This window comes from Lipophrys pholis (assembly GCF_963383615.2).
Source record: "Lipophrys pholis genome assembly, chromosome: 22".
Lineage (NCBI taxonomy): Eukaryota > Metazoa > Chordata > Actinopteri > Blenniiformes > Blenniidae > Lipophrys > Lipophrys pholis.
In genome coordinates this window covers 3,521,913-3,545,261 of record NC_137644.1, presented here as the reverse complement: position 1 = coordinate 3,545,261, position 23,349 = coordinate 3,521,913, and the positions used below count along the sequence as shown (strand labels likewise).

Below are 23,349 nucleotides of genomic sequence, written 5' to 3'. Positions count from 1 at the left end.
TGAAACCACAAGAGGAGTCCATTAACCAGGGAGGACAGTCCTCACACAGTCATTATGTGCTATATAGGAGGTTTATTTAGAAGTTTTATTCACAGACAAGAAAATATTGTAGATAATCTTAAAGAATTAATAGCATACTTTGCATGCAGTCCTTTCTGATGACACCAGGGGGGGCTCAGCCCCACCTGCCCCTAATGACCAGTCACCCCTGGGGACAATATAGACATGAAGGGCTTAAAAGCGGGTGACGATGAACACAAAATTTGTCAAAGGTTCACACGCCAAGGTCGACCTGCTGATTGGTACCAATGCACCCAGGCTGCTGGAGCAGTGGGAAGTCATCACCAGCCACGTAAATTGGCCCATATGCTGTCAGAACGGTGCTTGGCTGGGTGGCCAATGGCCTGCTGGATGGTAACGGTGAGCGAGAAGCTGCAACTATTTCAGTGAATCGACATGCAGTAAGCAAGGGGGGAGGGATTTCTGAAATGAAAGAAACATTACGTGTCGTGTCCAACTGTGGCGCCACATTCAAAAGGTGTGTCCCCGAACACAGAGTCACTGCAAGGTCCCAATCTCACAAGCACATTACTGGGTGTCCTCCTGAAGTTCAGACAGCAGCCAGTAGTGTGTGCTGGAGGGGGATCGGGGCTTCCTACAAGACACAAGAACCAGTGCCACTGGTGAGGCATCTGTTTGGAGCCGTCTCGTCACCAAGCTGTGGGAGCAGAGCGAGAATTAAAAGAAGCTCTTGGCAAATTGGACCAGGAAGCAATAGTAGGATACCTGGACCAGGCCGGAGTAAAATGGATGTTTAACCCCATCGTGGGGGTGTATAGGAGAGGATGATCGGCTCGGTGAGAAGGATCTTAGACTCAGTGTTGCACCCAGCAGACCCTGGATGATGATAATAATAATGCATGGGTTTTACTTAATGCTTTTCAGGAGACTCAAAGATGCTTTACTGTGCATAATTCATTCACTCCATGGTGGTAGACTACACATGGAGCCTCAGCTGCCCTGGGGCAGACTGATGGAGGTGAGGCTGTCAAACTGCACCCTCCGACCACCACCAACCACTCACTCTCACACTGCAGTCGCCCAGGCAGTTTGGGGTTGTGTCTTGCCCAAGGATACTTCGGAATGTAGGGAGGCAGAGATGGGAATCAAACCTGCAACCTTCCAATTGGGACACGCCGGCTCTACCAACCAAGCCATGCTGCCCCTGACAGTTTGAGCAGAAACATCACATTAGTGACCTGCTGGAGGTCTTCTTGTAGGACTCTTGCAGGGCTCCTCCTGTTCCTTCTTGCTCAAAGGAGGAGGTAGCAGTCCTGTTGTTGCCCTCCTACGCCCCCGTCCACGTGTCCTGGCCTGTCTCCTGGTATGTCCTCCATGCTCTGGACACTGCGCTGGGAGACACAGCAGACCTTCTTGCCACAGCTCACATTGATGTACCATCTTGGATGAGCTGCTCAACCTGAGCAACTAGTGTTGGTTGTCGACTCGCCTCCTGCTGCCTCCAGGACTGAGAACACTGACAACATTCTAAAGTGACCAAAACATCAGTCAGAACCGACGAGAACAGCGTAACGGTTTGTGGTCACCACCTGCAGAACCTCCTTTATAGGAGATGTCTTACTAATCGCCTCTCATTTCCACGTGTTTGTTTCATTTGCACAACAGGTGACATTGATTCACAATTAGTGTTTCTTCCTGCCTGGACAGGTTGAGTTCACATGAGTGTGATATACTGAGTTACATTGTGTTGCTCAGGTGTTCCCTTTGTTTTTTGAGCAGTGTATGATTGTTGTATTGATTTTTATTACTATTATCTTAATAGATTTTTAGGTTTAGGGATTCTGTTTGATGGGAAATGTGTGACTCATTCAGTCCATTATCTTCACTAATAACTGCTTTTGGTTCATATGTGTGATTGTAGTTCTCTGGAAAAAAAAAACAACCCCTAAGAAACAGCGTGCAAGAATAAATACTCTAAATATTAGAAGTTCCTTGGGTGCACAAAGAGTTAAAGCTGCCTTATACAAAAGTTACATGAAATGTCAATGTTTTCCTTCAAATATACTGATGGACAACTTCACCAAAACCATTAAAGCAACAGTAATTTTCTGGAATTCAAATGAGGTCAAATCTGGTACTTAATGATCATAAAGCAGTTTTACAGGATATCTTAAGATGTGAAGCTTTATTGAAAGTATCAGAGTAATCTTGGTATTTATTCTGAGTTACTGAATCATTCATGATGATCAAGAGTTTGCTGGAACTGCAAAACACCTACATATATTCCACGTTCTCTAGACGAGAGGATCTTTGTGTTTTAATTAAACAATTATTCTTATACCGACAACCCGACAGCAGACGTACAGATAAAAGATTTTATTCGCACTTTTTCAAAAACATTAGTGTAATGTAGATATTCTCAAGTTAATACTTTTCCATAGAAGTAGTACGACATCGTCATACTTGACAGAGTAATTGTGATAAGTGGTGAAAAACATCTTGTATGTACATTTTCTACAGGGTGATCCTCTGGCCTGTACACAACCAGTCCTGTGAATACCATGTGATGTCACGTCTACATTATACCGGTGAAAAGCATTGAGAGAAGAGTCAAAGAGATGTAAAGTACAATCTAGTACAGGACGACGGGGGACGTTATTGTCCGGGCCACGAGGCTCTGAGGTTGAGGAGAATCAACACATCACATGCTGCCAAGCAATAAACTCCCAACTCGTTGAGAGCAGATTCGGGTGGAGGATCGTCTGCACCCGTCCAATCACTGGTCTCCTTTGTGGAGTCTTTCAGGAGGTTCCTCAGCAGAATGGCAGAGCCCACGTTCAGACACAGGATGATGCACGCCTCCTTCACACTGCAGTGACAGAACATCATCATCATCATCAGAAAATCATCATCCAACCTCGACATCACAAGTATTAAAGAGCTTACGACACCATATTTCATGTTGACTTAATTATTTCCGCTGTCAGAAATAACAGTGAAAGGCATAACTGCCTTCAACGTTTACACATTTACCCTTTTTTCAAATTTTGCGGCGTTGAAAGTCCAGCCTGTAGTATCACCGTGGCAGAACAGCGTCACCATTACAGCAATACATCATCAGTAGGGTCAAACTATCCTGTCTCACCACGATCTAATTCCAGCTCACGCTCCCTATTAGTGGGAGAACAATCCAATGCTTGGTGAATTCTGCTTCACTATGACATATAGAATATAGAGTGGAGAGCCTCTAATCTGCACTATATAGTGAACGATCTAGTGTAGACTCCAGGCTCTCCACATGTAGTGAAGGATCTACTAGCATACGTCTACGCTGTCGGCTCGTTGGAGCAGACCATTACACGGGACAGATTGACGGCAGAGTTAATTTATTAATCGTCCCTCATTAGTCCTCCGAAGGGAAATTTCTTCACCAAAGAGACCGTGGGCAGCAGCCACACGGCGCGGCGCTCGGGGGAGGTGACGGAGGCCAAGGGTGTAGCTCAGGGAGTCACGGTGTAGGTTGTTTACACCGTAGAAATAAACCGGAGTACTGGAGGATAGAACATACACAAGAAAGGCTCCTGCCTGGATTTGAACAGGGACATTTTATTCATTTATTTATATATAAACTGGGACCATGTGGCTGTGGACTCCCTGTGGCTTCAGGATGTGGTGAGTGGAACATGTATCATCACATCAGATCTACAGTCTTTATTCTATCGTCTCCCACGGCAACTGATATGAACTCAGTCACGTTCGTCTTCAGATTGTTGTTGGCGTCTCGTCTTCAGATTGTCTGAATCTCTGCCGTAGTTGCTGGGTTGATCGTCAACATTCCCCCAAAATCTGTTCCGTCTGACCCCCAACACTCCTATTAACACTCTCTCACACTCTTCTTCTTTAAAAAAAGTCTTCAACTACCACTGAACAGTGTGAAATGTCTGAAAATACTTCTGTTTCTTCACTTTTCTGTGTTGAGCCTTGCTGCTGGAGCCTCCTACGTCACAGCAAGACGGAGGAGGTTGAGAAAGCTCGATGGGCGGAGATCGAGAATCACGACTTAATTTCACTGGTTCTTCGTAGTTATTTTACTTGCGGATGACGGCAGTACGACAAAAAAAACGTTTTATAATGAAAATACTTTTATTTTGTATTGCTTTTTGTCAAAAAATGTTTTGGTGTCACAAGCTCTTTAAAGCGTCCGTCACACATGGAAAATGCTGCCACGTTGGTGTGGTTGTTAGTCAATGCATCCACTAGAGGGCAGTGCCATCACGGGACAGACAGACAGACAGACAGACAGACAGACAGACAGACAGACACACACAGACACACACACAGACACACACACACACACACACACACACACACACACACACACACACACACACACACACACACACACACACTTACTGTTTGAAGAAGTTCTCAGGTCTTTTGCAGTAATGTCCAAACAAAGGAAAGAGGTTTCTCGACATGTCGAACTGCAGCTGAGCGGCTCCGCCTTCACTGAAATGATTAGACAGGATCACCTGGAACACGGGCAGATTTCAGAGGTCAGTTACCTTCATTCAACGCTTAGAAGCTCGTTTGTGGATTATTTCTGCTTCACTCTAAATTAACAGAAGAATCTTGAAAATCCAAATGAATGAAAAAATGCACAATGTGCTCATGTAAGCAGCTCAAACAAGCCTGACCAGGAGTAAATATAAACCTACCCTTTGTTTCTCAGTGAACCTTAGAACATTTCTATTTATTTACATAGATTTTAAAGAGAAGATTTTGAAGAGCTGCAAAATAAGCAAAAAGTTTTTTTCTGCCATGCAGACGGGGAATAAATAATAATCAAGGTTCATCCCACATGCTGGCTGAGGTGTCTGGTCGAGTTTAAAGAAAAGTCGCAGGACTTTTGCTCACTGGATTAGAACATTTTCTTTTATGTCTCCATCTGCAAACCAAAATGGTGGAACCTGTCTCTGTCAAGTTACTTTTCAGACGTCCCTCTCTTACTTCTTGGTAGATTAAGTTGTCGAGTCGCTCCGCCAGGCCCTGCCAAGCCAGTTGGAACAGAGAAAAGCTGAGGACCTGATGAAGATTCAACAATCTGTCTCGCAGACACAGCATCATAGGACATGCTGAACTGGAGAGGGACATGGTGGACTGGTCATGCTGGGATGGCAGGGACAGCCACCTGAAGAAGCAACGGAAAAAGGAAAATCATACTGATGCACTGTGTGTGAGGACATTCTTCAGATTAGAATATTTGCTCTGTTCATGATGCCCTCGATCGGCCAGTTTCCTTCCGAGGACCAATTTGACATTTGCTGTACCAAGACTGTGGAACATCCCTCCCATGGATGTCTCAATTCAGTCCAGTGAAGATTTATGGGGACATATTCTGGCTTCTTTCCATGATGAGAAAGTTTGTCCACTTTGGTGTGTGGTGGAGCACAAGCGTCCTCTCTAAAGGTACGACATAGTTCAGAGAGCAGTACTGGCTTTCCATATTTGGAAGGAACAAAAGGTTTTTTGTTGTTAATTTTGTCAACTGGTAGAATTTACTCTAAAGTCGCACAAATCAAATTCGGGGTTCCTGAAGGCGACATGAATGGGCCTCTTCTGTTGGTTGTGTTCCTTCGAACTCTGATAAATTAATCTGACATCTCCTGAGATACTTTAGAAAATCCCTCAGCTGACTGACTTCCTCCACGTTAGGGAACGAATTCCATTAAATTACACTTATTTTTTTCCAATTTCACACAGACAAACCTGAAGTTACTGCTTTTGTCCCAATTAGTTTTATTTCATGACACTAAAATCTAGTAAACAAGCTGGAGACTTTGGTAATGAGACATTTACCAGCTCAGCATACTACTATTTCAACAGAACGGAGAGGGCTAAAGAAATACCATTTAAAAACACTTTCATTTGCGTGATCCCAGATGTTCCCACATGACTAAACTCTACAGGTTGAGAACCATCCATCCATCCATCCATACGTCCATCCATCCATCTCCTCCCTCTTATCCGTTTCCAGGTGGTGGTGGTGTCAGTCTGAGCACCGTCACCCAGATCACATTACACCCATTAAGAACCTTCCTGCAGGTGGAGAGCCCACAGGAAGGTGGCGCCCGGCGTGGGACATGAACCCTCTACCTTGAGACTGAGAGTCTCATGCTCTACCAGCTGAGCTCGCCGGGGAAAACGTCCGGTTGAGATATCAATATGAATTTGGTCTGTTTTGTACCACTTTTCATCAAGATGCAGACGCGGCTTACAAAGTATGGGAGATAATTAAAAAATTATTATTGGCTGAATTTGCAGCTCTCCTGCAGTGGGGAGGCATGGATTGACTCCGCCTCACTCTGATTACACACCCCTACACAAACCTGCCGGCATGCTCCCTCAATGAGAGCGTCCAACCAACTCTCTCCAATCAAATATTTCAAAATCAAATCTAATATCTGCCCCTTCAGTTTCCAGAGTTTAGCTGATGTATATTATGTGTTTTATGGAGTTCTCAGTGATCGTCCATCGCCAGTTAAGAGGCAGCAAGTGAGGCTGGCAGTTCTTCGACGTCAGGGGGGGGAGGGGCCACCCACAGACTCTCGTGCTACAGCGGCAGAGGAAGAAACCTGTTTACTATTGCCACTTTTTACACTATGGAGGACTTCTCCAAGATCAAACTATTTTCTAAACTGGACTTTCTGTACTGGATTTCTCTCCAAACACATCAATGCCAGAACGGCGAGGCTCCGTTCATATTAATGTTTAGGACGCGTTATGTCGCTCCAGCTCACGTCGTCGTACAGAACGCACACAGCAAACTTCATGTTGTGGTTTAGTTTATGTCGCACGCCGTATGATGGCGATGGTTGAAATTGCAGTTTGCAGGAGCTTTCTCACACAATCAATCTGATAGAACAACTATGACTCGTACATTGTTGGCAAACAATCTTAAAAACAAAAGAATGAACACAGGTTAGAAGCGTCACCTGTCTTGACAGTAAGGTTTGGCTTTTTCTGTGATTTCTCTCATGGTCCATTCCAGAAGTCGTCCCAACATGTCTCCTTTCAGGCGGTCCAGTAACGCCAAGAGGCCATCAAAGAGAGAACCCTCCAGAGACGCCAGGCGGCCCAGCTCCATCATGCCCAGACCTCTCAGCACGGCATCCTCACCCAGGGAAATGGCCGCCTGCTGCAGCTGCAGGAAAAACTGAAATGACGACAAAGGAGAAATATCACATTATTGGCTTTATTATATTTCAAAGGACCAAATGTACTGATTTATCATATTGTTTTAATCTCCTTGAGGCAATTTCTACATGACCAGTCACAGAGTGGCGCTTGGAGTGAGCTGATCTGGGCCCAGAATCTTGCTCAGGGACCCGCGGTGCATGTTTTAGGACTGTGGGAGGAAACCAGAGTACCAAGAGGAAACCCACGCACACACGGGGAAAACAAAGGCTCCTGCTGGTATTTGAACCAGGACCTTCTCGCTGTGAGGTGAGAGCGCGAAGCACTGCACCACCACAACATGACTGGAAGTTTATTGGCCACAGTATTGAGGCTCCTTCACGCCATGCAATTTTAGTACGTCACAGACAAAAGATGGTAATCGTGGGAGAATCCTGGCGAGACCTTTGGTCTTGGCAAAAAATAAAAAAAATAAAAAATCGATGGTCCTAGTTGACACCGTGACATCGGTTCAAGAGTGGGCGTTGCCAAGGTCTGGTGACCAATGACAACCTGCAATAATATTCAGACACTGGCAATCGATTTGGGGTGATCGTGACTGCTGCTGGGACTGATGTTTACCTGATGACCCTGATCCTTTTTTTTTTTTTTACTTTTAACAATTTTCCCCTCTGTAGTACTTGATTGCTGAAATGTAAAGTGCATTACAAATAAAATGTATTATTATCATTACTATTATTATCATCATTGTTATATTTGCTGCTACAGGCCTTCTACAGTCTGTGTTGGGATCCCAGGTCTCAATTGACCGCAGCTACCAAACAGTGACGTCCTTCAGCAGTAATACCTTCACTCAGCGCTGTTCAGGAGGGGGACACTAACCAGCTCTGCTACACCGTCACTGTTCAAAGAACTACAAGGGGCTGAGCAGTTCAAGAATATAATAACCTCAGCAGGTTGTCAGGGGCAAATCCCCCAAGGTGGGATTCAGGTCTGGGCTCTGATTGGCTACTGAAAGACACCTGGGAATTCCTGAGCACCTTGCATGGCAGCAGTCATGCAAGGGGCTCAATGTTTAATATGCAATTTATTCTGTGTGTGTGTGTGTGTGTGTGTGTGTGTGTGTGTGTGTGTGTGTGTGTGTGTGTGTGTGTGTGTGTGTGTGTGTGCAAGACAAAATAATTCTTTTAAACACACACCACATTGTCTCCCCAGTCTGCCAAGATGGTTGAAATGTAGTTGACAGCATTGAGGATGGCACAATAACGAACACCAAGCGGGCAGCGAGACTCTTCCTTCATCACCTAGAAATAAAAAGAACAAATAATGAAACTTCTTTGAGAACAAAGAAACCTGTGGTCACCACTGGAAAAAGTCACCATTGGTCACGTTTTTTGTGAACAAACAAGAATAATGTTTCATGTTTACCAGAGTCATTTGTGCATTTTTTCTTAAGTTGAGTGTGTTAAATCTGACGTAACACAGCTGTACGAGCTACCAGGAGAACGACTACAAAAGAAAGATCACAAAAATGCTTTCCAGAAAAAAAACCAATGTGATTTTCAACATTTGACATTTTCAATTAAAATCTGATTGTCGGTCGTACCTGAGTGAGTCGTATACGGAAATCATCCACGAGCTCTGTCTGCAGCCCCAGAAACTTCAGCTGGGCAGAGGGACAGGGCAAGGCTCGATACCGATCTGAGTCACAAAACGATGCAAAAACATTTTAGATTATTAAAAACATCTTGTGATGACATTTAGGTGTGTCTCAGAGGCACCCTGTACACATTCTAACCACAACTGGCTCAAAGGAGACCATTCCATAGGACGTTTACCTTTAATTACGGAGGGATGATTTGCATTTTGGCCAAATAAAGTGACCAACAGAGTGGACACCATATGGGCAAAATTACCACCAGCAAATGCAGACGGCAGGGAATTCACAGATTAAATGAATGTAGAGGAAACACTGCAATGAAAGAAGTCTCACCAGTGATGACCTGCAGCAGAGTCATGAACGTCTCCGCACAGTCTGGAGCCTTCAGCTCGTCCATGTCATTAATATCTTTGTATTGAGAGCTCCAAGCTCCTTCTGCTGAAAGCATGGCATCCATCTTCTCCACGGCCACTGCGTGACAGTAAAAACAAACACATGCACTGTTTTTCATTCAAGTTGCTCAAACTGCAGATCCAAGTATGTCATTGAGGGGATGACCATTCGCTCCTCCACCCTTTACAAACTTACTTATATTTAATAATGTAATAACCGACAAAAGGACGAGGGAAAGAAGGAGAATGAGGGAAAAAAAAGAGCACATCTTTTAACACTTCCTACGGCGCTTATCTGTGGCTTCAGTCACACGTCAAACCTCTACAAAAGCAGTCGCATGTGGAAATATATCTGAATTGGGAACACACATGAATGAGGCCTTGGTCTGGTGTGAAGCGATTGGAATCAGAGTTTTCACGCAGCCACAAATAAGTCGGATATGGATCACTTGGGAGCAAAACAATCTGCATTGGACCGCATTTCTCGCAACCATGTGTGGCTTGTTAGCTCCTCTGTGATGAGTCTCTGAAGGGTTGACAAAAATCACATGTTCATGAACAGTTTTTAATTGTAAAGTTGAAGTTGCAGTCAATAGAATGAGATATGTGGACAAACACTTTTTGTTTTCTTGCTTTTGGAATGAACCCTGCACATGATTTTTATTTCAGTTGTTTTTCTTTCCCGAATTATGAGGAATTCTTTGGAATGACAGTTTCTCTATAAATAAATTTGCCCAAATGCTTCAAATATTGAGGTCAGTAAACTAAAACCTTAAACTTCCTCTTACCAATAGGTGGCGCTATGACTGTGAATGTACATATGAATGCGCTCAGGGCAGCACTATGATGACACACGAGAAGTTTCAGGCCGTTTGCTGCATGTAGATCAGAGATACACCTCACTTCCATGCGTCTGCCAAATTTGTTGGACATCGATGTAACGTATTAAATGTGTTGCCCGTGTTAGATGCTATTTTACCAGACACATGCGCAATGACCATAAAATTCTAAATGGTTCGCCACCTCTCAACTTGTGCGGAAATGTTCACAAAGGTTTTCAGCACGTTTAAGCAGCAGTTTGCGCAGCAGAAGAAAAATGTAAAACAATAATAATCCCCTGTGTTCCTCGGGTCACGCCCAACTCTGCTTGGGCTTGGACCGTCAATTTTGTATGATTGCTTTTATTGCACAATGAACTCTACATTTAAACAATTACCAATTTAATCCATATTTAATTGACTGGCTTTATAATGTCACAGTACTGAGGTCTCAACATCCCATGTTCTCCCCTTTTATCAATTTGTAACGTCTGTTCTTTAAGTACTGGAATTAAATTTTCAGTATAAAATAATGCCTTCAGATTAAGTTCAAATTAATACATAAAATTTCCACTACTATCATTGTTTGAGTCTTAATGTTTTGTGTGTTATTTTCACTTTCAGAACTTTCAGAGAACATACAGTAAATGACTGAACGGCAATCATACGTGAATACCATAGACTGTATATTGACAGAATATAAACTAATGGTCCAAACTTTTAGAACTCATTCTTCTGTCAGTGTCGTTAAAACTGAAGCAGCTCAAGTCCAGTGAATGAGCTGAAACTGATCAAAGGTCAGAGGTCACCAAAACTGTCAAGATTATGTAAAAGTCAAAGTTCTCCTCAAGGTTTTATGTGGAACGGGGATATTTGTGTATGAAAGTACAATGTACATTGAAGCATTCTGACCTTTAATCCATAAATCCTCGACTCGCTATGTTGTAATAAAGTTATTATACTATGAGGGGAACGATAATTTGCCTAATATTGGACCAAAGATGTAATAAGTTCTTACAAGTTTCTATATTTTGAGCATCTTGTTACATTATTGACCAGTTATTACATTTTGGGATTTATTACATTTATTTTATTACATTTCACACTTTTGTTAAATTATTGGCCACTTATTCAATTTGGGGTTTTATTACATTTTTAAAAAAAATAAAAAATGTGGGTCGTTGTTACATATCGGACTCTTACAACCGTTTTGAGCACAGCTGTGTGTGAGCAGGACTCATAATTGCTTCTTATGGTAAAATTCAGTATTTTCTTCATGAACTGAGCTTTTCCCGTTGAGCAAACAAATCTAAAGTCCTGGAGAGATTTATGAAAGCCGTTTGCTTTAAAGGCCATAAATCGGCATGCCATCAACATTTCCTCCATCTAAAAGAAGATTAATGGTCACATTAAAGAAATATAGATTAAAAAGTGACAATTCATATCACGAGTACATTTTAAGTGCTAAAAAAAAGACAATAGACTAGATATGTTGGTCAAATTTCACATAAGTACTTGGTGTTAAAACCAAATGACAGCTGAGTAGAATTCACTATATTTTGTTGGAAATCTAAACCTCGTTATTAAATATTGGTACTCCACATTTTAAACTAAAACAGTAAAAAAGCCTATAACATGGCTGGTGAGTGGATGCATAGCTATAGTACTATTTAAAAAACTACTTATCACAGTAACTGCTGTGTTAACAGAACCAGAGGTATGCCAAATCGTTATTCCTCTGGGATCATGGAAGACCTCCACCCAAGCGGTTTGATGGGGAAACATTTAACCAAAGTAAAGACAGACGTGCAGCTTGAGATCCTGAAACTGTGCAACTTACTCTTCTTTTCCACGGTCAGCCACTTCTGCAGGATTGCTTCCTCGAGCAGCAGGTGAAGCAGACCCGGAAACACCTTCGGGTACGAGTAGCTACTTCGCAGCTCCTTCTCAAACTGCAGCACCTCTTCCACCAGGTGACAGAAGAGGACGTCGTCATATAGCAGCCGGGAGGCGTCGAAGGCAACTTTATCCTGGACTAGAGACAACAGACCTCGACATAACTCCACCTGCACGCACACAATGTTGAAGGTTAACTCATGAATCAGTTTGGTCCTTTTTGAAGCAGATTTTAAGTTAAACTTGTACGACTGACATTATGTCATATTAATGTATTTTTCACATTAAAGTCCTCCACTAAAAATGTGTGTATGATATTCAGGTTTGTCCCAACCCTCCACAAGGAAGAGTCAGATAAAAAGAAGTTGGATCTGGATAAAATAACAAAACCCATCTGAAATACAGTTAACACAGAACATACCCTGGCATTGATGGCGGTGCCATATCGGTCCAAAATAGGCTGAATCTTTTCCTCCATGAAGGCTGAGCTGTTGCCCATCCACAGCAGAGCCTGTGTGAGGTACCACTCCGGCTGAAAGGGCACACGTCCAGGAAAAGATGGATGTTTATTGTCAACAGTCGTCAACAGCCAGTGACTTTAAATGCCACGTGAGTCTCGACTTTGCTTAAGTTTGTTGGACACTTGGTGCCGATATATCAGATTCTATTGGTCTCACTTTAAACCTTCCCTTCTCAAAGCTTAGAATAGAATAGTTTCCAGTCATTGTACAAGTACAACTAAATCAAAAGGCTTTAGGAAGTTACTGGAAAATGTTGATTCTGAATACAAGGGAAGTGTCAAAAAAAAACAAGAATATACACTATATATTTCAGAGACAATGTTTAAAGGACTTGACTACTTTTTAGACTAGTCACAATCAAAATACTCATTTTGGTCAACATAAATAATTCACCAGGTAAACGGACTTCACTTATATCGTGCTTGGTGAGCCGTCACAAATCACTTTACATTGTTAATCACATTCACCCACTCACACACCAATGGAGGCTGTGGCAATGCAAGGCGCCGTAACCCCACCGGGGGTTCAGTGTCTTGCCCAAGGACACTTCTGCGCGTGAACAGGTGGAGACGGAAATCGAACCTGCAACCTTCCGATTGGAACCAACCGAGCCACGCCGCCTAAGGCACATCCCCATAGTCCACTATCGGGTCACTTCCAAAGTCCAACCAGGCTACGAGAAACTGACTTACACATGTTTACCTAAATGGATGTACAATATGCAATAATCAAAAGGTTCTAAACGCAGTTATTTAACTTCATATTAGGGAGCAGTTCCATTCATACAGTTCTAAAAGGCCCTTTGAAGACACTTGTACAGTTCATGTGACCAAGAAAGAAAATTGTAAGTGAGCTCTTCTCGAGCTACACACACACACACACAAACACACACTATTGTTAAAAACAAATATATATATTAATATGCACAACAAAAACCTATTTAAATGAGTCAAAAACTTTCCCTCCTTGGGAGCAAAACATTTGCAGTGAACATTATTGTCACTCTATGATGATTGATAATATAACCGAAACGTATTCTGTTTGCGTCTTTGGAGTGGCTGTGACAAACCTTGCCGAGGGAGTTGGTTTGTCGGTTCCCAGAGAAGTGGAACTTGAACCTCTTGCTGAGTGGCAGCAGCATGATCTGGATGGGTAGACAGAGGGGCAGGGAGTGTGGTGGTGGGGGGGCAGAAGACACAGGCTGACCGGACGGTTGCCCCTGGGAGGAGGCAAAAGCCTGGCAAATGATGTCATCACTGACCGAGACAGTTAAGGACACTTTCAAATGCAATTCTTTGACACAATTCTGCAGGATGACATCATTCAAGAGGACAACAAAATATTCTAAATTAAAAACAACTATAGCTCTAATAAGATAACTGCTTCATAATCTCATTTCAATCTGCAACTTAATATAATTGTTAAAGACAATGACACTGAAACTTACATAAATCAAAGTTGTATTCATTAGAACTGTCGCCATCCTTACCTAATGCATGAGCTTATTTGTCCTAATTAAAAATGGTCATTTTTGTATAAGCATCATATTTTAAGTCATGATCTTGTGTCTGAGGTGATGTGTCGACAACCAAAATCTCTCAAAGGCAGGAAACGTGTAGAACGTTAAAAACTGAAAATAAGCACGCATACAAAAAAAAAAAAACCTAAACAAGAAAAGACATTTCAAAAAGGTCGAGTCGGTTGCAGTGTCTCTGAACATGACCAGTGATTTCTCTTATGGCAAGCTGCACCGGATACGTTGAGCCACTGATAAAGCAACGCCTCTTATCAAACCTCAACACTTTGCATGAACAAAACAGAAGCCATACAAAATGGAGCAATGACAAAAATATATTTGTACAAACGACTGCAGGATACTGACATACTGATCATGTGTCATAACCATCCATAATAATAATAATAATAATAAAGATAAAGTCAGAAACTCTGTACCAGGGCTGTGAATTTTAACGTGATGACATTGAAAATTGTGAAAAATACAAAGAAAGCTCAATAAAATTGTACAATTATTGTGACCAGTGTTTCAAATGTGTATATATTGTATAATCAGAATAAATGTGGCAGCTGAGACGTCAGTGATACAGCAGTAAATCAAACAGCTTGGCCACTATGAGGGCGGAATATTAAATAATGCATTCATGTGGTGGCAAAATAATCTGGCTGGAGGAATTCTGTGGAGGACAACTTAACTGTATCTTTGAATGTAGGGTCATTTTTTACAATTGGCTTGAGGCTGTGGGGAAAAGGGTTCGGGTTATTCAAAATGGACTTGTACAATCCTCCAATATATAATGAGGGTGCTCTGTTCTTTGTCAGGTGTTATGTCCTTGGTATGAGGGGTATTAAACAATGTGCCCCACTGAACGGAAGGATACGAGGCCTGCAGGGCGAGCAGCTGAGTGACGATCAGCTCCAGCTGGCTGCTGATCTCCTGACAGTTGACCGTCGGTGTCAGGGACTGAGTAGGAGGGGACAGGATAGGCCAGTGAAGTTGAGTCAAAATGTTCTCGAAATCACTGTGAGAAAACCCCCCAAGGAAAGAAGAGGTTGTAAACACAGCATGTCGAAATGAACTCCTCAGCTGTGCACGATGAAGAGAGAGGATAGGAACGTACCTGGACAGTCGGTCCTTGATGATCTTGTGCCAGAAGCGAAGTGTTTTGCGAAGGAAGTCTTTGAGGTGAGAACATGCAGACGGGTTCAGGCCACATTCCAGTGCTGCCAAAGCATCTACAGCCCTGATGGCCTCAGACACGCTGCTGGTCATCAGACACTGTTGGACTGCAGCGCTGCACACAAAATACATGGAAAAATACTACAGCAAGAGTCATAATAAACCTCGTAGTAAAAAGTATTTTCCCCAATCAAGCTTGGAAATTAGACGGTGTATTGAAGCCTCAATGACGCCTGATGAAATAAGATCAGTTTGCAAAAGTGATTTTTGATTTGCATCACATTTGCATATTTTAGGGGTAGTGGCGGCCGAGGGATTGGAAGAGCGGATTTGAAATGGACGCCTGCAGGTTGGATGACCACCGCTAACCATGAGCGTGATCTTTGACCCTGCTGCTCCTCAAGGCACCCTGCTGCTCCTCAAGGCACCCTGCTGATGCTCCTCAAGGCACCCTGCTGCTCCTCAAGGCACCCTGCTGCTCCTCAAGGCACCCTGCTGATGCTCCTCAAGGCACCCTGCTGCTCCTCAAGGCACCCTGCTCCTCCTCAAGGCACCCTGCTGCTCCTCAAGGCACCTGCTGCTCCTCAAGGCACCCTGCTGCTGCTCCTCAAGGCACCCTGCTGCTGCTCCTCAAGGCACCCTGCTGCTCCTCCTCAAGGCACCCTGCTGCTCCTCCTCAAGGCACCCTGCTGCTCCTCCTCAAGGCACCCTGCACCCTGCTGCTCCTCAAGGCACCCTGCTCTGAGCGTGTAGAGTTAAGGTCAACCAAGCCATTGCTCATCTGTCGTCATCAATGACGTTTCCCCATGCTGACCGCAGAGCATTGTGGGTAGTCAGGGAAAACGACACATAGAGAGGAGGCGAGGGGACGGATCAGATTGAATCCAGTTAAGAATTGCAGTCGACTTGCTGCATTGACACGTTTTTGGTTTTACTTTTTTTTGTGTGACCCTCAACACAAAGCTTTGAAAATCCCAGGGTTCAATTATTACTACAACCACCTTGACTATAATAATAATAATAATAATAATAATAATAATAATGGCAACATCAGCAAAAGCATTTGCAATGAAAACAGCTTTTACTGACATAGTGCAGAAAACCTGCGACTGAGGAAGGCTGCAGTCGCAGCTGAAACATGTCAGCCTGGTAAAAAACGTTTAAAAAGAATCTATACATACAAAGTTATTTCATCTTTGTCAGGTTTTCAATGCTGGGACATCCAACTGCACATGCAGGTTTCCAAAACTCAAACACTCTGCAGGGGTTTGGAGGAAATGAGCTGGTTTGAGTGTGACACCGTGAGTTTAGAACCTTGAACACTTCAAAGTAAAGTCGTTTTCTGAGACTATGGATTTAGGTGAGCAATAAGATATTTAGCTGTAAAGCAATAATCATCAAGATTTGAAACAATTAAATGTTGACATAATCTATTCCACACAGGATGGTGTAAGTTTACATTTTTGAATTGTATCATTGAAATAAATCAAACGTCTGTTTATTTTTGGATTCATTGAGACACACCTGTACAGTGTGTTCATGTTGTGTACTCTACATGTGAGTAATCAACAGACTCCAACACAGAGTTCTGCAACACTTATGACCAAAAGGAGCTTTGTTTACCGATTTTACCCCAAATGAATTTGGCCTCTTGCGTCTTGAACATGCCACTCCCCCCTTTGTCTTTGGAAACTATCGGCACTCCAATACTCCATTTACATTACCTGAGTTCTTCCATATGTTGAAGACAGCGGAGGTACTTCATGTGTCGCTCTATGGTGTCGAGTTGGTCGTGTGTCTCACCAAGATTATCCATCCAAGGCTGGACCTCTGTTAAGTGCTGGACAGGAAAACGATTAACCAAGATCATTATTTAGAACTCTCTGGGCTGGAGAACGACAACTGTTCTGAAATAGAAGTATATCCTGTACACCTTCTAGAATTCAGGTAAATCGCAGGATTGCGACATCACTAATGCAAACTTGTTTCTCAACGAGTATTTAAAATATTCTGCACATTTTCCCAAAAAGGTACAAAAAGACCGATTGCTGCAGTGGCAAGGACGCTTACTGAAAGTTGGGAAGCATGTTTGTGCTTTGAAGAGAATAACTGGTCTGTCTTCTGTGTTAGGAGGTATACTATATACTTTGACACGAATCACAGAGTTTAGTATACTGGCTTTAAGTGTCCAAGATTTTAAAAAAAACGGACTGAACTGCTGAAAAGTCGTGGCTGAAGCCTTGTGCGTTTGTCACAAGGAGTGATATAGATTTGGCCCTTTGAAGGAAGTCCGGGGGTAATCTGTTCACGTGTTTCCTGAATCTATCATTTAAATATTTAACTTTATATTGTTATTAATAATAATGTATTTTATTTATAGGTGCCTTTCATAACATCCAAGATTACTTCACAAATGTTTAAAACATACAAACCAATACAGAGCGGAACAAATCAGAAACAGTATAAATAGGGCAAAACAACAGTGTGTGTGTTAAGCCAAATAGATGTTTTCTAAGTGCCGATTTGAAGGTGGGAAGGTGAGGAGTAGAGGGGGGTGTGGTGGGGAAGTGGTGGGTGGAGGGGTTTGAGTGATGAGCCGGGCAGCTGAACGTTTTGATGAATTGGAGTTTATGGAGGTTTTTTTGAAGAAGCCCGTAGAAAAGGGAGTTACAACAGTCCAGGTGGGAGGTGACGAGGGCATGAACCAGGGTGGAGGTCCTGTTGGGTGTGAGGGAGGGACGGAGGAGGTGGAGGTTTCGCAGGTGGAAGAAAGCTGAGCGAGTGATATTATTGAAGTGAGATTGGAATGTTAAGGGGCCGTGAAGAACTATTGATTAGTGTGTGTTTGTTGTGGATATGGCTGTTTTCTCAGTAAATAAAGTGGTACTCTAATCTATTGTAACTCTCCTGTAGTGATTTAACGTTACTCTCTTAGAAGAGCCTCCACCTGATCCACAGTGTTGGAAAGAAGTTGCTCCTTCTGCAGCAGGTCGTCCAGGGAACATTTGGCTTCATGTGCCACTGAAAGAGCTTCGGAGACTTTGGGAGGCACAGAACTGGAAGCATTCACAACCTGAAAGAGAGAGCAAGCATTCATGATATACATAGCAGCACACGCTGACACCACCACTGTGGACACTCCATAACACCACCTGTACATACCCTCCAGAGACCCAGTGTTTCCTCCACATTCATTCAGTAGTCGCAGCGCAGCGAGTCTTTACCTTCACAGCAGAGTCCTACACTCACTGGGTCGGGTAACCGCGAGACGCAAGGACAGTATTGTGGCTGCTAAAGCCAGTTTTAGCAGCGGCAGCTCCATTTCAGTGCACAGTTTAAGGCAGCGAGCCTCCAGCCGTCATTTGGACGGTCAACATTCAAAAAAGACTAGCCGTCTAAAAAATGTGTACACTGTACAGCCGAACCTCGGACGAGGGGACCCGGTAGGGGCGGACAAATGGTATGGTCATGGAATGTTTCATTAAAAATGACTATGTTAAGATTGTAGTCATTTCCAGTAGTAATTGTGTGATCTTGCAAAATTACAGTTTAATCGCGTACACTGTGCACCACAACCGAGCAAAACTTTAAAGTGTAATTTAAAGGTTAGTATTTATTTTGTCTAAGTCTTTGTATATATTCACACGTGAGTAACGAAGCAGTCGCATGTAAAAAACAAACATCCGAATTGGTACCACATATGAACGAGGCCTGGTTCTGCTGTGAAGAATATCTGAATTAGAGTTTTCACACGGCCACGGACAGGTCGGACATGTGTCACTGAGCAAAAAAACACCTGAACTGGTTCGCATTTCCCTGCAGTGTGAACGAGGCCTTATACAGATCTCAAAGCAGATATGAAAACGAAGACTGTGATGAAATATAAGTGACACTTTAGTCAACCTATAAAAACAAGACGAACACGTTAGGACAGGACAAATGGACAAGAGATCCAATCAGAGCTGCTCTCATTGCAGGACAAGTTGTGAAGACGGCCAATCATAGTGAATCCTAGAGGGGAGGTTGATCTCTGATAGCAGCAGAGACTTTTTCAAAACTTTACACATTTTGCAGGACGTTTCCAGATCAGTTAAATCGTTTAAATCACATTGAGTTGTGTAAAGTTGCAGTCTTAGTTACACAGTTCTGCTCGATTCCTGTTCACTTTTCAGTTTCACTTCACGTTCGCTCCTTCAGCGCTAGAAGAGCGTGTGTTGCTGTGCAGCCGGTCTGAGTGCACTGGCCTGCAGCAGCAGCAGCAGGTCACAAAATACAGAAATGACATCTGGTCACACGTCACATGTGATAAAAACAAGGACCAGACGACGATCTGTAAACTGTGTGGAGCAGAAACCTGAAGCAACACCAACAGACTTCCCACCCAGAAACACGTGAAGGTAAACGTACACGCTGAAGTTATTTTATCAAATAAACCAGTGTTTCTGCTAAATTTGGAATAAAAAAAAGAAGCTGAAAGAAACTACCTCTAAACTGTATTAATTAGAAGATTGACTCTCTTAACTAATGAGTAGAAATAGTCGGCGTGCTCAAAATGAATCAAATGTGTTTTATTATAGTAGATGTAGTATATGACTAGACAGTGTGTTTGTGTGTTTTCCGGAGGATCGGGATGCTTGTTTTCACATCTTTAGTGAAAATGCCTTGCTCGTGTTTTTGACATCAAGAATATAATACGTGTTTTGTAATACAAGTTAAATCTAAGGCTCCGTTTACACGACAACGTTTCACGTGACGACACCTAATCCGATAAATAAAAGGAGTGCGTTTCCACTGCAGCAGCGGACACAGAGACAACAATGTAGTTAGTCTGCCGGGCCACTGGAGGGCGCTGTTGCTTGATTCTGTAATGAAACCACACAGACGTGTGCAGAGAACAATATGCTACAAACGTGAAGAAAATGGAGAGAACCCGATAACCGTATAGACTGATGATCAGGGGAGAGTCTCAACTATTAAACTACTGCTATAGAGGATGAAACTAGAATACAGGCCGCGAGTAATACCACTACGGGTCCGCCATGTTTGTTTACGACTGGATGAGCAGAAGGAAGGGAAAGGAGGGGGAGAGATGTGCATGAGCAGTAACAGACTCTGTAGCCTCCGACAGTCTCTGCAGGAGGGAAGAGCAACAGTGAAAGAATCTTTCCACCTTGAGAGCCGGATTAAAAACTTTGCGGATACAGTACATCCGCAAACTGGTGTCGTGTAAACGGACCCCCCAAAACTGAAGGAAGTTTTGCGGATAAACTCGAATTCGTTCTTTCACGGTCTCTAATCACTCCTGCAGAGACTGATGGAGGCGACAGAGCCTGTTACTGCACATCTCTCCCCCTCTGTCCTGCTCATTCAGTTGTAAACAAACATGGCGGCCCCGTAGTGGTACGACCCGTAGTGGTACGACCCGTAGTGGTACGACCCGTAGTGGTACGACCCGTAGTGGTACGACCCGTAGTGGTACGACCCGTAGTGGTACGACCCGTAGTGGTACGACCCGTAGTGGTACGACCCGTAGTGGTACGACCCGTAGTGGTACGACCCGTAGTGGTACGACCCGTAGTGGTACGACCCGTAGTGGTACGACCCGTAGTGGTACGACCCGTAGTGGTACGACCCGTAGTGGTACGACCCGTAGTGGTACGACCCGCGGTCCATATTCTAGTTTTATCTTCCAGATCAGTAGTTTAATAGTTGAGACTCTCCCTGATATCATCCGATGTGTCATCAGTCCATACGGATGTCAGGTTCTCTCCATTTTCTTCACGTTTATAGTGTTTTGTTCTCTGCACACACGTCTGTGTAGTTTCATTACAAAATCAAGCAACAACGCCCTCCAGTGGCCCGGCAGACTAACTACATCGTTGTCTCTGTGTCCGCTGCTGCAGTGGAAACACACTCCTGTTTTTTATCGGATTAGGTGTTGTCACGTGAAACGTTGTCGTGTAAACAGGGCCTTAATCTGTGTTGCAAATTGAAACTTGAATATCATTCTATAACAGACTGATTTCCAATGACTGGATATTCTGGAGGAACATTTAATCAACCAAGTCCACTGTGGATATATTCAACTAAAACTCTTCTGTTATTTAGTCGACTAAACTAGAATAAGACTAAAGAGGTCTCAGATGACTAAACTAAGACTAAAACTAGGTGGTGTGTTACTCAAAAGACTAACACTAAATCAGAATTTGTTGTCAAAATTAATACTGCACCACAATGCTCGCTGACCTCCAAAATACTGCATTGGGCAAAGTATCTTGTGCTTCAACAGCGTGGTTGAAGATTATGATTCAACTCATTTCACTATCGACCTTTACCAACAGAACTCAACAGTTAACGAAACCGAGATCTTTCAAGTGACACGAACAATTGTCAACAAACACCCAGAGGGTCTTCATCAGCTTTATACTGAGTATAGCACCTCAGTGACAACTGTCTGTTAATACACTTGCGATCTGTGTAGCTAAAATACTGAGATTATCTTTAAAAAAAAAAAAATGTTTTAGTATGAAAGACTACGTTTGTATTATACAAAATCTTTCAGAATCTCCCATAGCTACATGCCTGATGTTTGTAATGTACCAAGCGAGATGAAATCAGTGAGTTCTGATTATTTTAATTGTGGAAAGACCTCCTGGAGTAGAGGATCCTCATCCAAGATGGCGGCCGCGGTGACACGTCAGTTACTGACAACGGGAGTCAAAGCCTAAATATATGTATAGAATTCCACAAATATGTCTGTGATTTCTACATGCATGTCTCGGACGAGTGTGTCTGTGTGAGAGAGAGAGAGAGAGGGGGTTTCATGCGCAATGACGCGCTGCAGCGAACATAAATCCCAGCCATCACCTGCTCCTGAAGTACATCAGTCTCTTCTTTCAGCTTCTCCAGCAGGTCGCCAACATTCTTCAAGAAGTGAAGGTCGCTGCCCACCTCTTTCTCAAGAAAATCCGCTACATCCTCTAAAGGTCTTTCCAAACTTTGGTTAGGCTTCGCTTGTTCTGGCAAAACTGCTGCAGGCAGCGCCATCTTTCCTTTCTTCTTCGTCTGCTGATTCTACTTCTTCGCGGTTCAACGGCAGTTTGCAACCATCTACCCACTACCGCCACCTGCTGGCTCTACCTTTCTACGTTATTTCCACCAGTCCATAGTTTCCCCGTCACACCAGTAGCTGCTGGTGGTCAGTTTCTAAAGTAGGACTCTTCATCATTCTTCACTTTCGGTCATTATTCTGAGAATTAGCTTAAGTTTAATACAGTGTGTTTATAAACCACATTACAACAAGTACTCGCCATTCTACTTGGAATGACAGGGGAGGCTGACAGCCTGAGTTCAGGGAAAACTAAAGCCAACCTCAGGTATAACCTCACCCAACACATCTATCCATCTTTGAAAGCATTTCTGGAATTCATTTTGGTTTATTTCATAGAATTTGAATTAAATGGTGATCATTTGTCTTCTTGGTTTGCATGTTTTATTTACAAGCGAAGAAATTAGCTGTCATACATTGGTCAATATTTCAAAATATACAGAATATTAACTCATGTAGCAGCACCAACAATTTAGATAATAAGGCTTTTCCTCAAAATTAAAACTAAATAACATAACTTCCATGTTGTCCCAAGCACTAGAATTAAATACATTAGATTATTCACAACCAATGTCTGTTTTATTTATTAAGGAACTTGTTCCTTTTTGCTGTAAAATCCTCTTGAACAACTTCTGAACTACATTTGCAGCTTATTCTTCTTCTACAAAGCTGCACAAATGTTGAGGAAAGCAAAAGACGGCATGCCTGAAACTCATGTGACACCTGAGGAAGAATGTGCTTGAAATAAAAGGCTTCAAGTCAAGAGAAAACGACACACGCTTCTGGTAGATGTTGGTGCCTGCATGGGTGGCATGTAGTGAGGATGAAGCCCCCCAGCATTTATACACTTGTGCAGGAGGCCTGACACAGGAAGGTGAATGCGCTTTGAACGATGGAGTTGGAGCCAGAGCATTTCCTCAGGCATCAGCAGCACATCAGTGGTGTGAAAAGGTCTGGCTTTCGTTTTGGACCAAGATTTCTCTGCATCCCCGTCATTCCACAGCCGATCACAACAGGCAATCCGGTAAGAATACAGGAAAC

The 23,349-nt window shown here is 43.1% G+C and overlaps 1 protein-coding gene across 1 annotated transcript; it reads right to left on the bottom strand.

The window, feature by feature from the left end:
- Nucleotides 1-2,181: 2,181 nt before the first annotated feature.
- On the bottom strand, nt 2,182-22,284 carry rint1 (RAD50 interactor 1). Its single transcript, XM_080491826.1, has 15 exons — nt 22,068-22,284; nt 18,148-18,273; nt 16,925-17,040; nt 15,142-15,315; nt 14,902-15,042; nt 13,575-13,761; nt 12,406-12,516; nt 11,929-12,154; nt 9,212-9,349; nt 8,825-8,919; nt 8,418-8,522; nt 7,017-7,237; nt 5,032-5,212; nt 4,435-4,553; nt 2,182-2,890 (listed from the first exon to the last, which is right to left on the bottom strand). The coding sequence occupies exons 1-15, from the start codon at nt 22,245-22,247 to the stop codon at nt 2,677-2,679; spliced, it is 2,334 nt and encodes a 777-aa protein (XP_080347952.1). The 5' UTR covers nt 22,248-22,284; the 3' UTR covers nt 2,182-2,676.
- Between the last annotated feature and the right edge of the window lie 1,065 nt (nt 22,285-23,349).

Coding starts and splice junctions, on each gene's coding strand:
- rint1 (XM_080491826.1), bottom strand. CDS start 22,247: ATGGCGCTGCCTGCAGCAGTTTTGCCAGAACAAGCGAAGCCTAACCAA. Junction 17,041..18,147: donor TTTCCAACACTGTGGATCAG/GTGGAGGCTCTT, acceptor TTTCCTGTCCAG/CACTTAACAGAGGTCCAGCC. Junction 12,155..12,405: donor GCACCGCCATCAATGCCAGG/GTATGTTCTGTG, acceptor GTGTGCGTGCAG/GTGGAGTTATGTCGAGGTCT.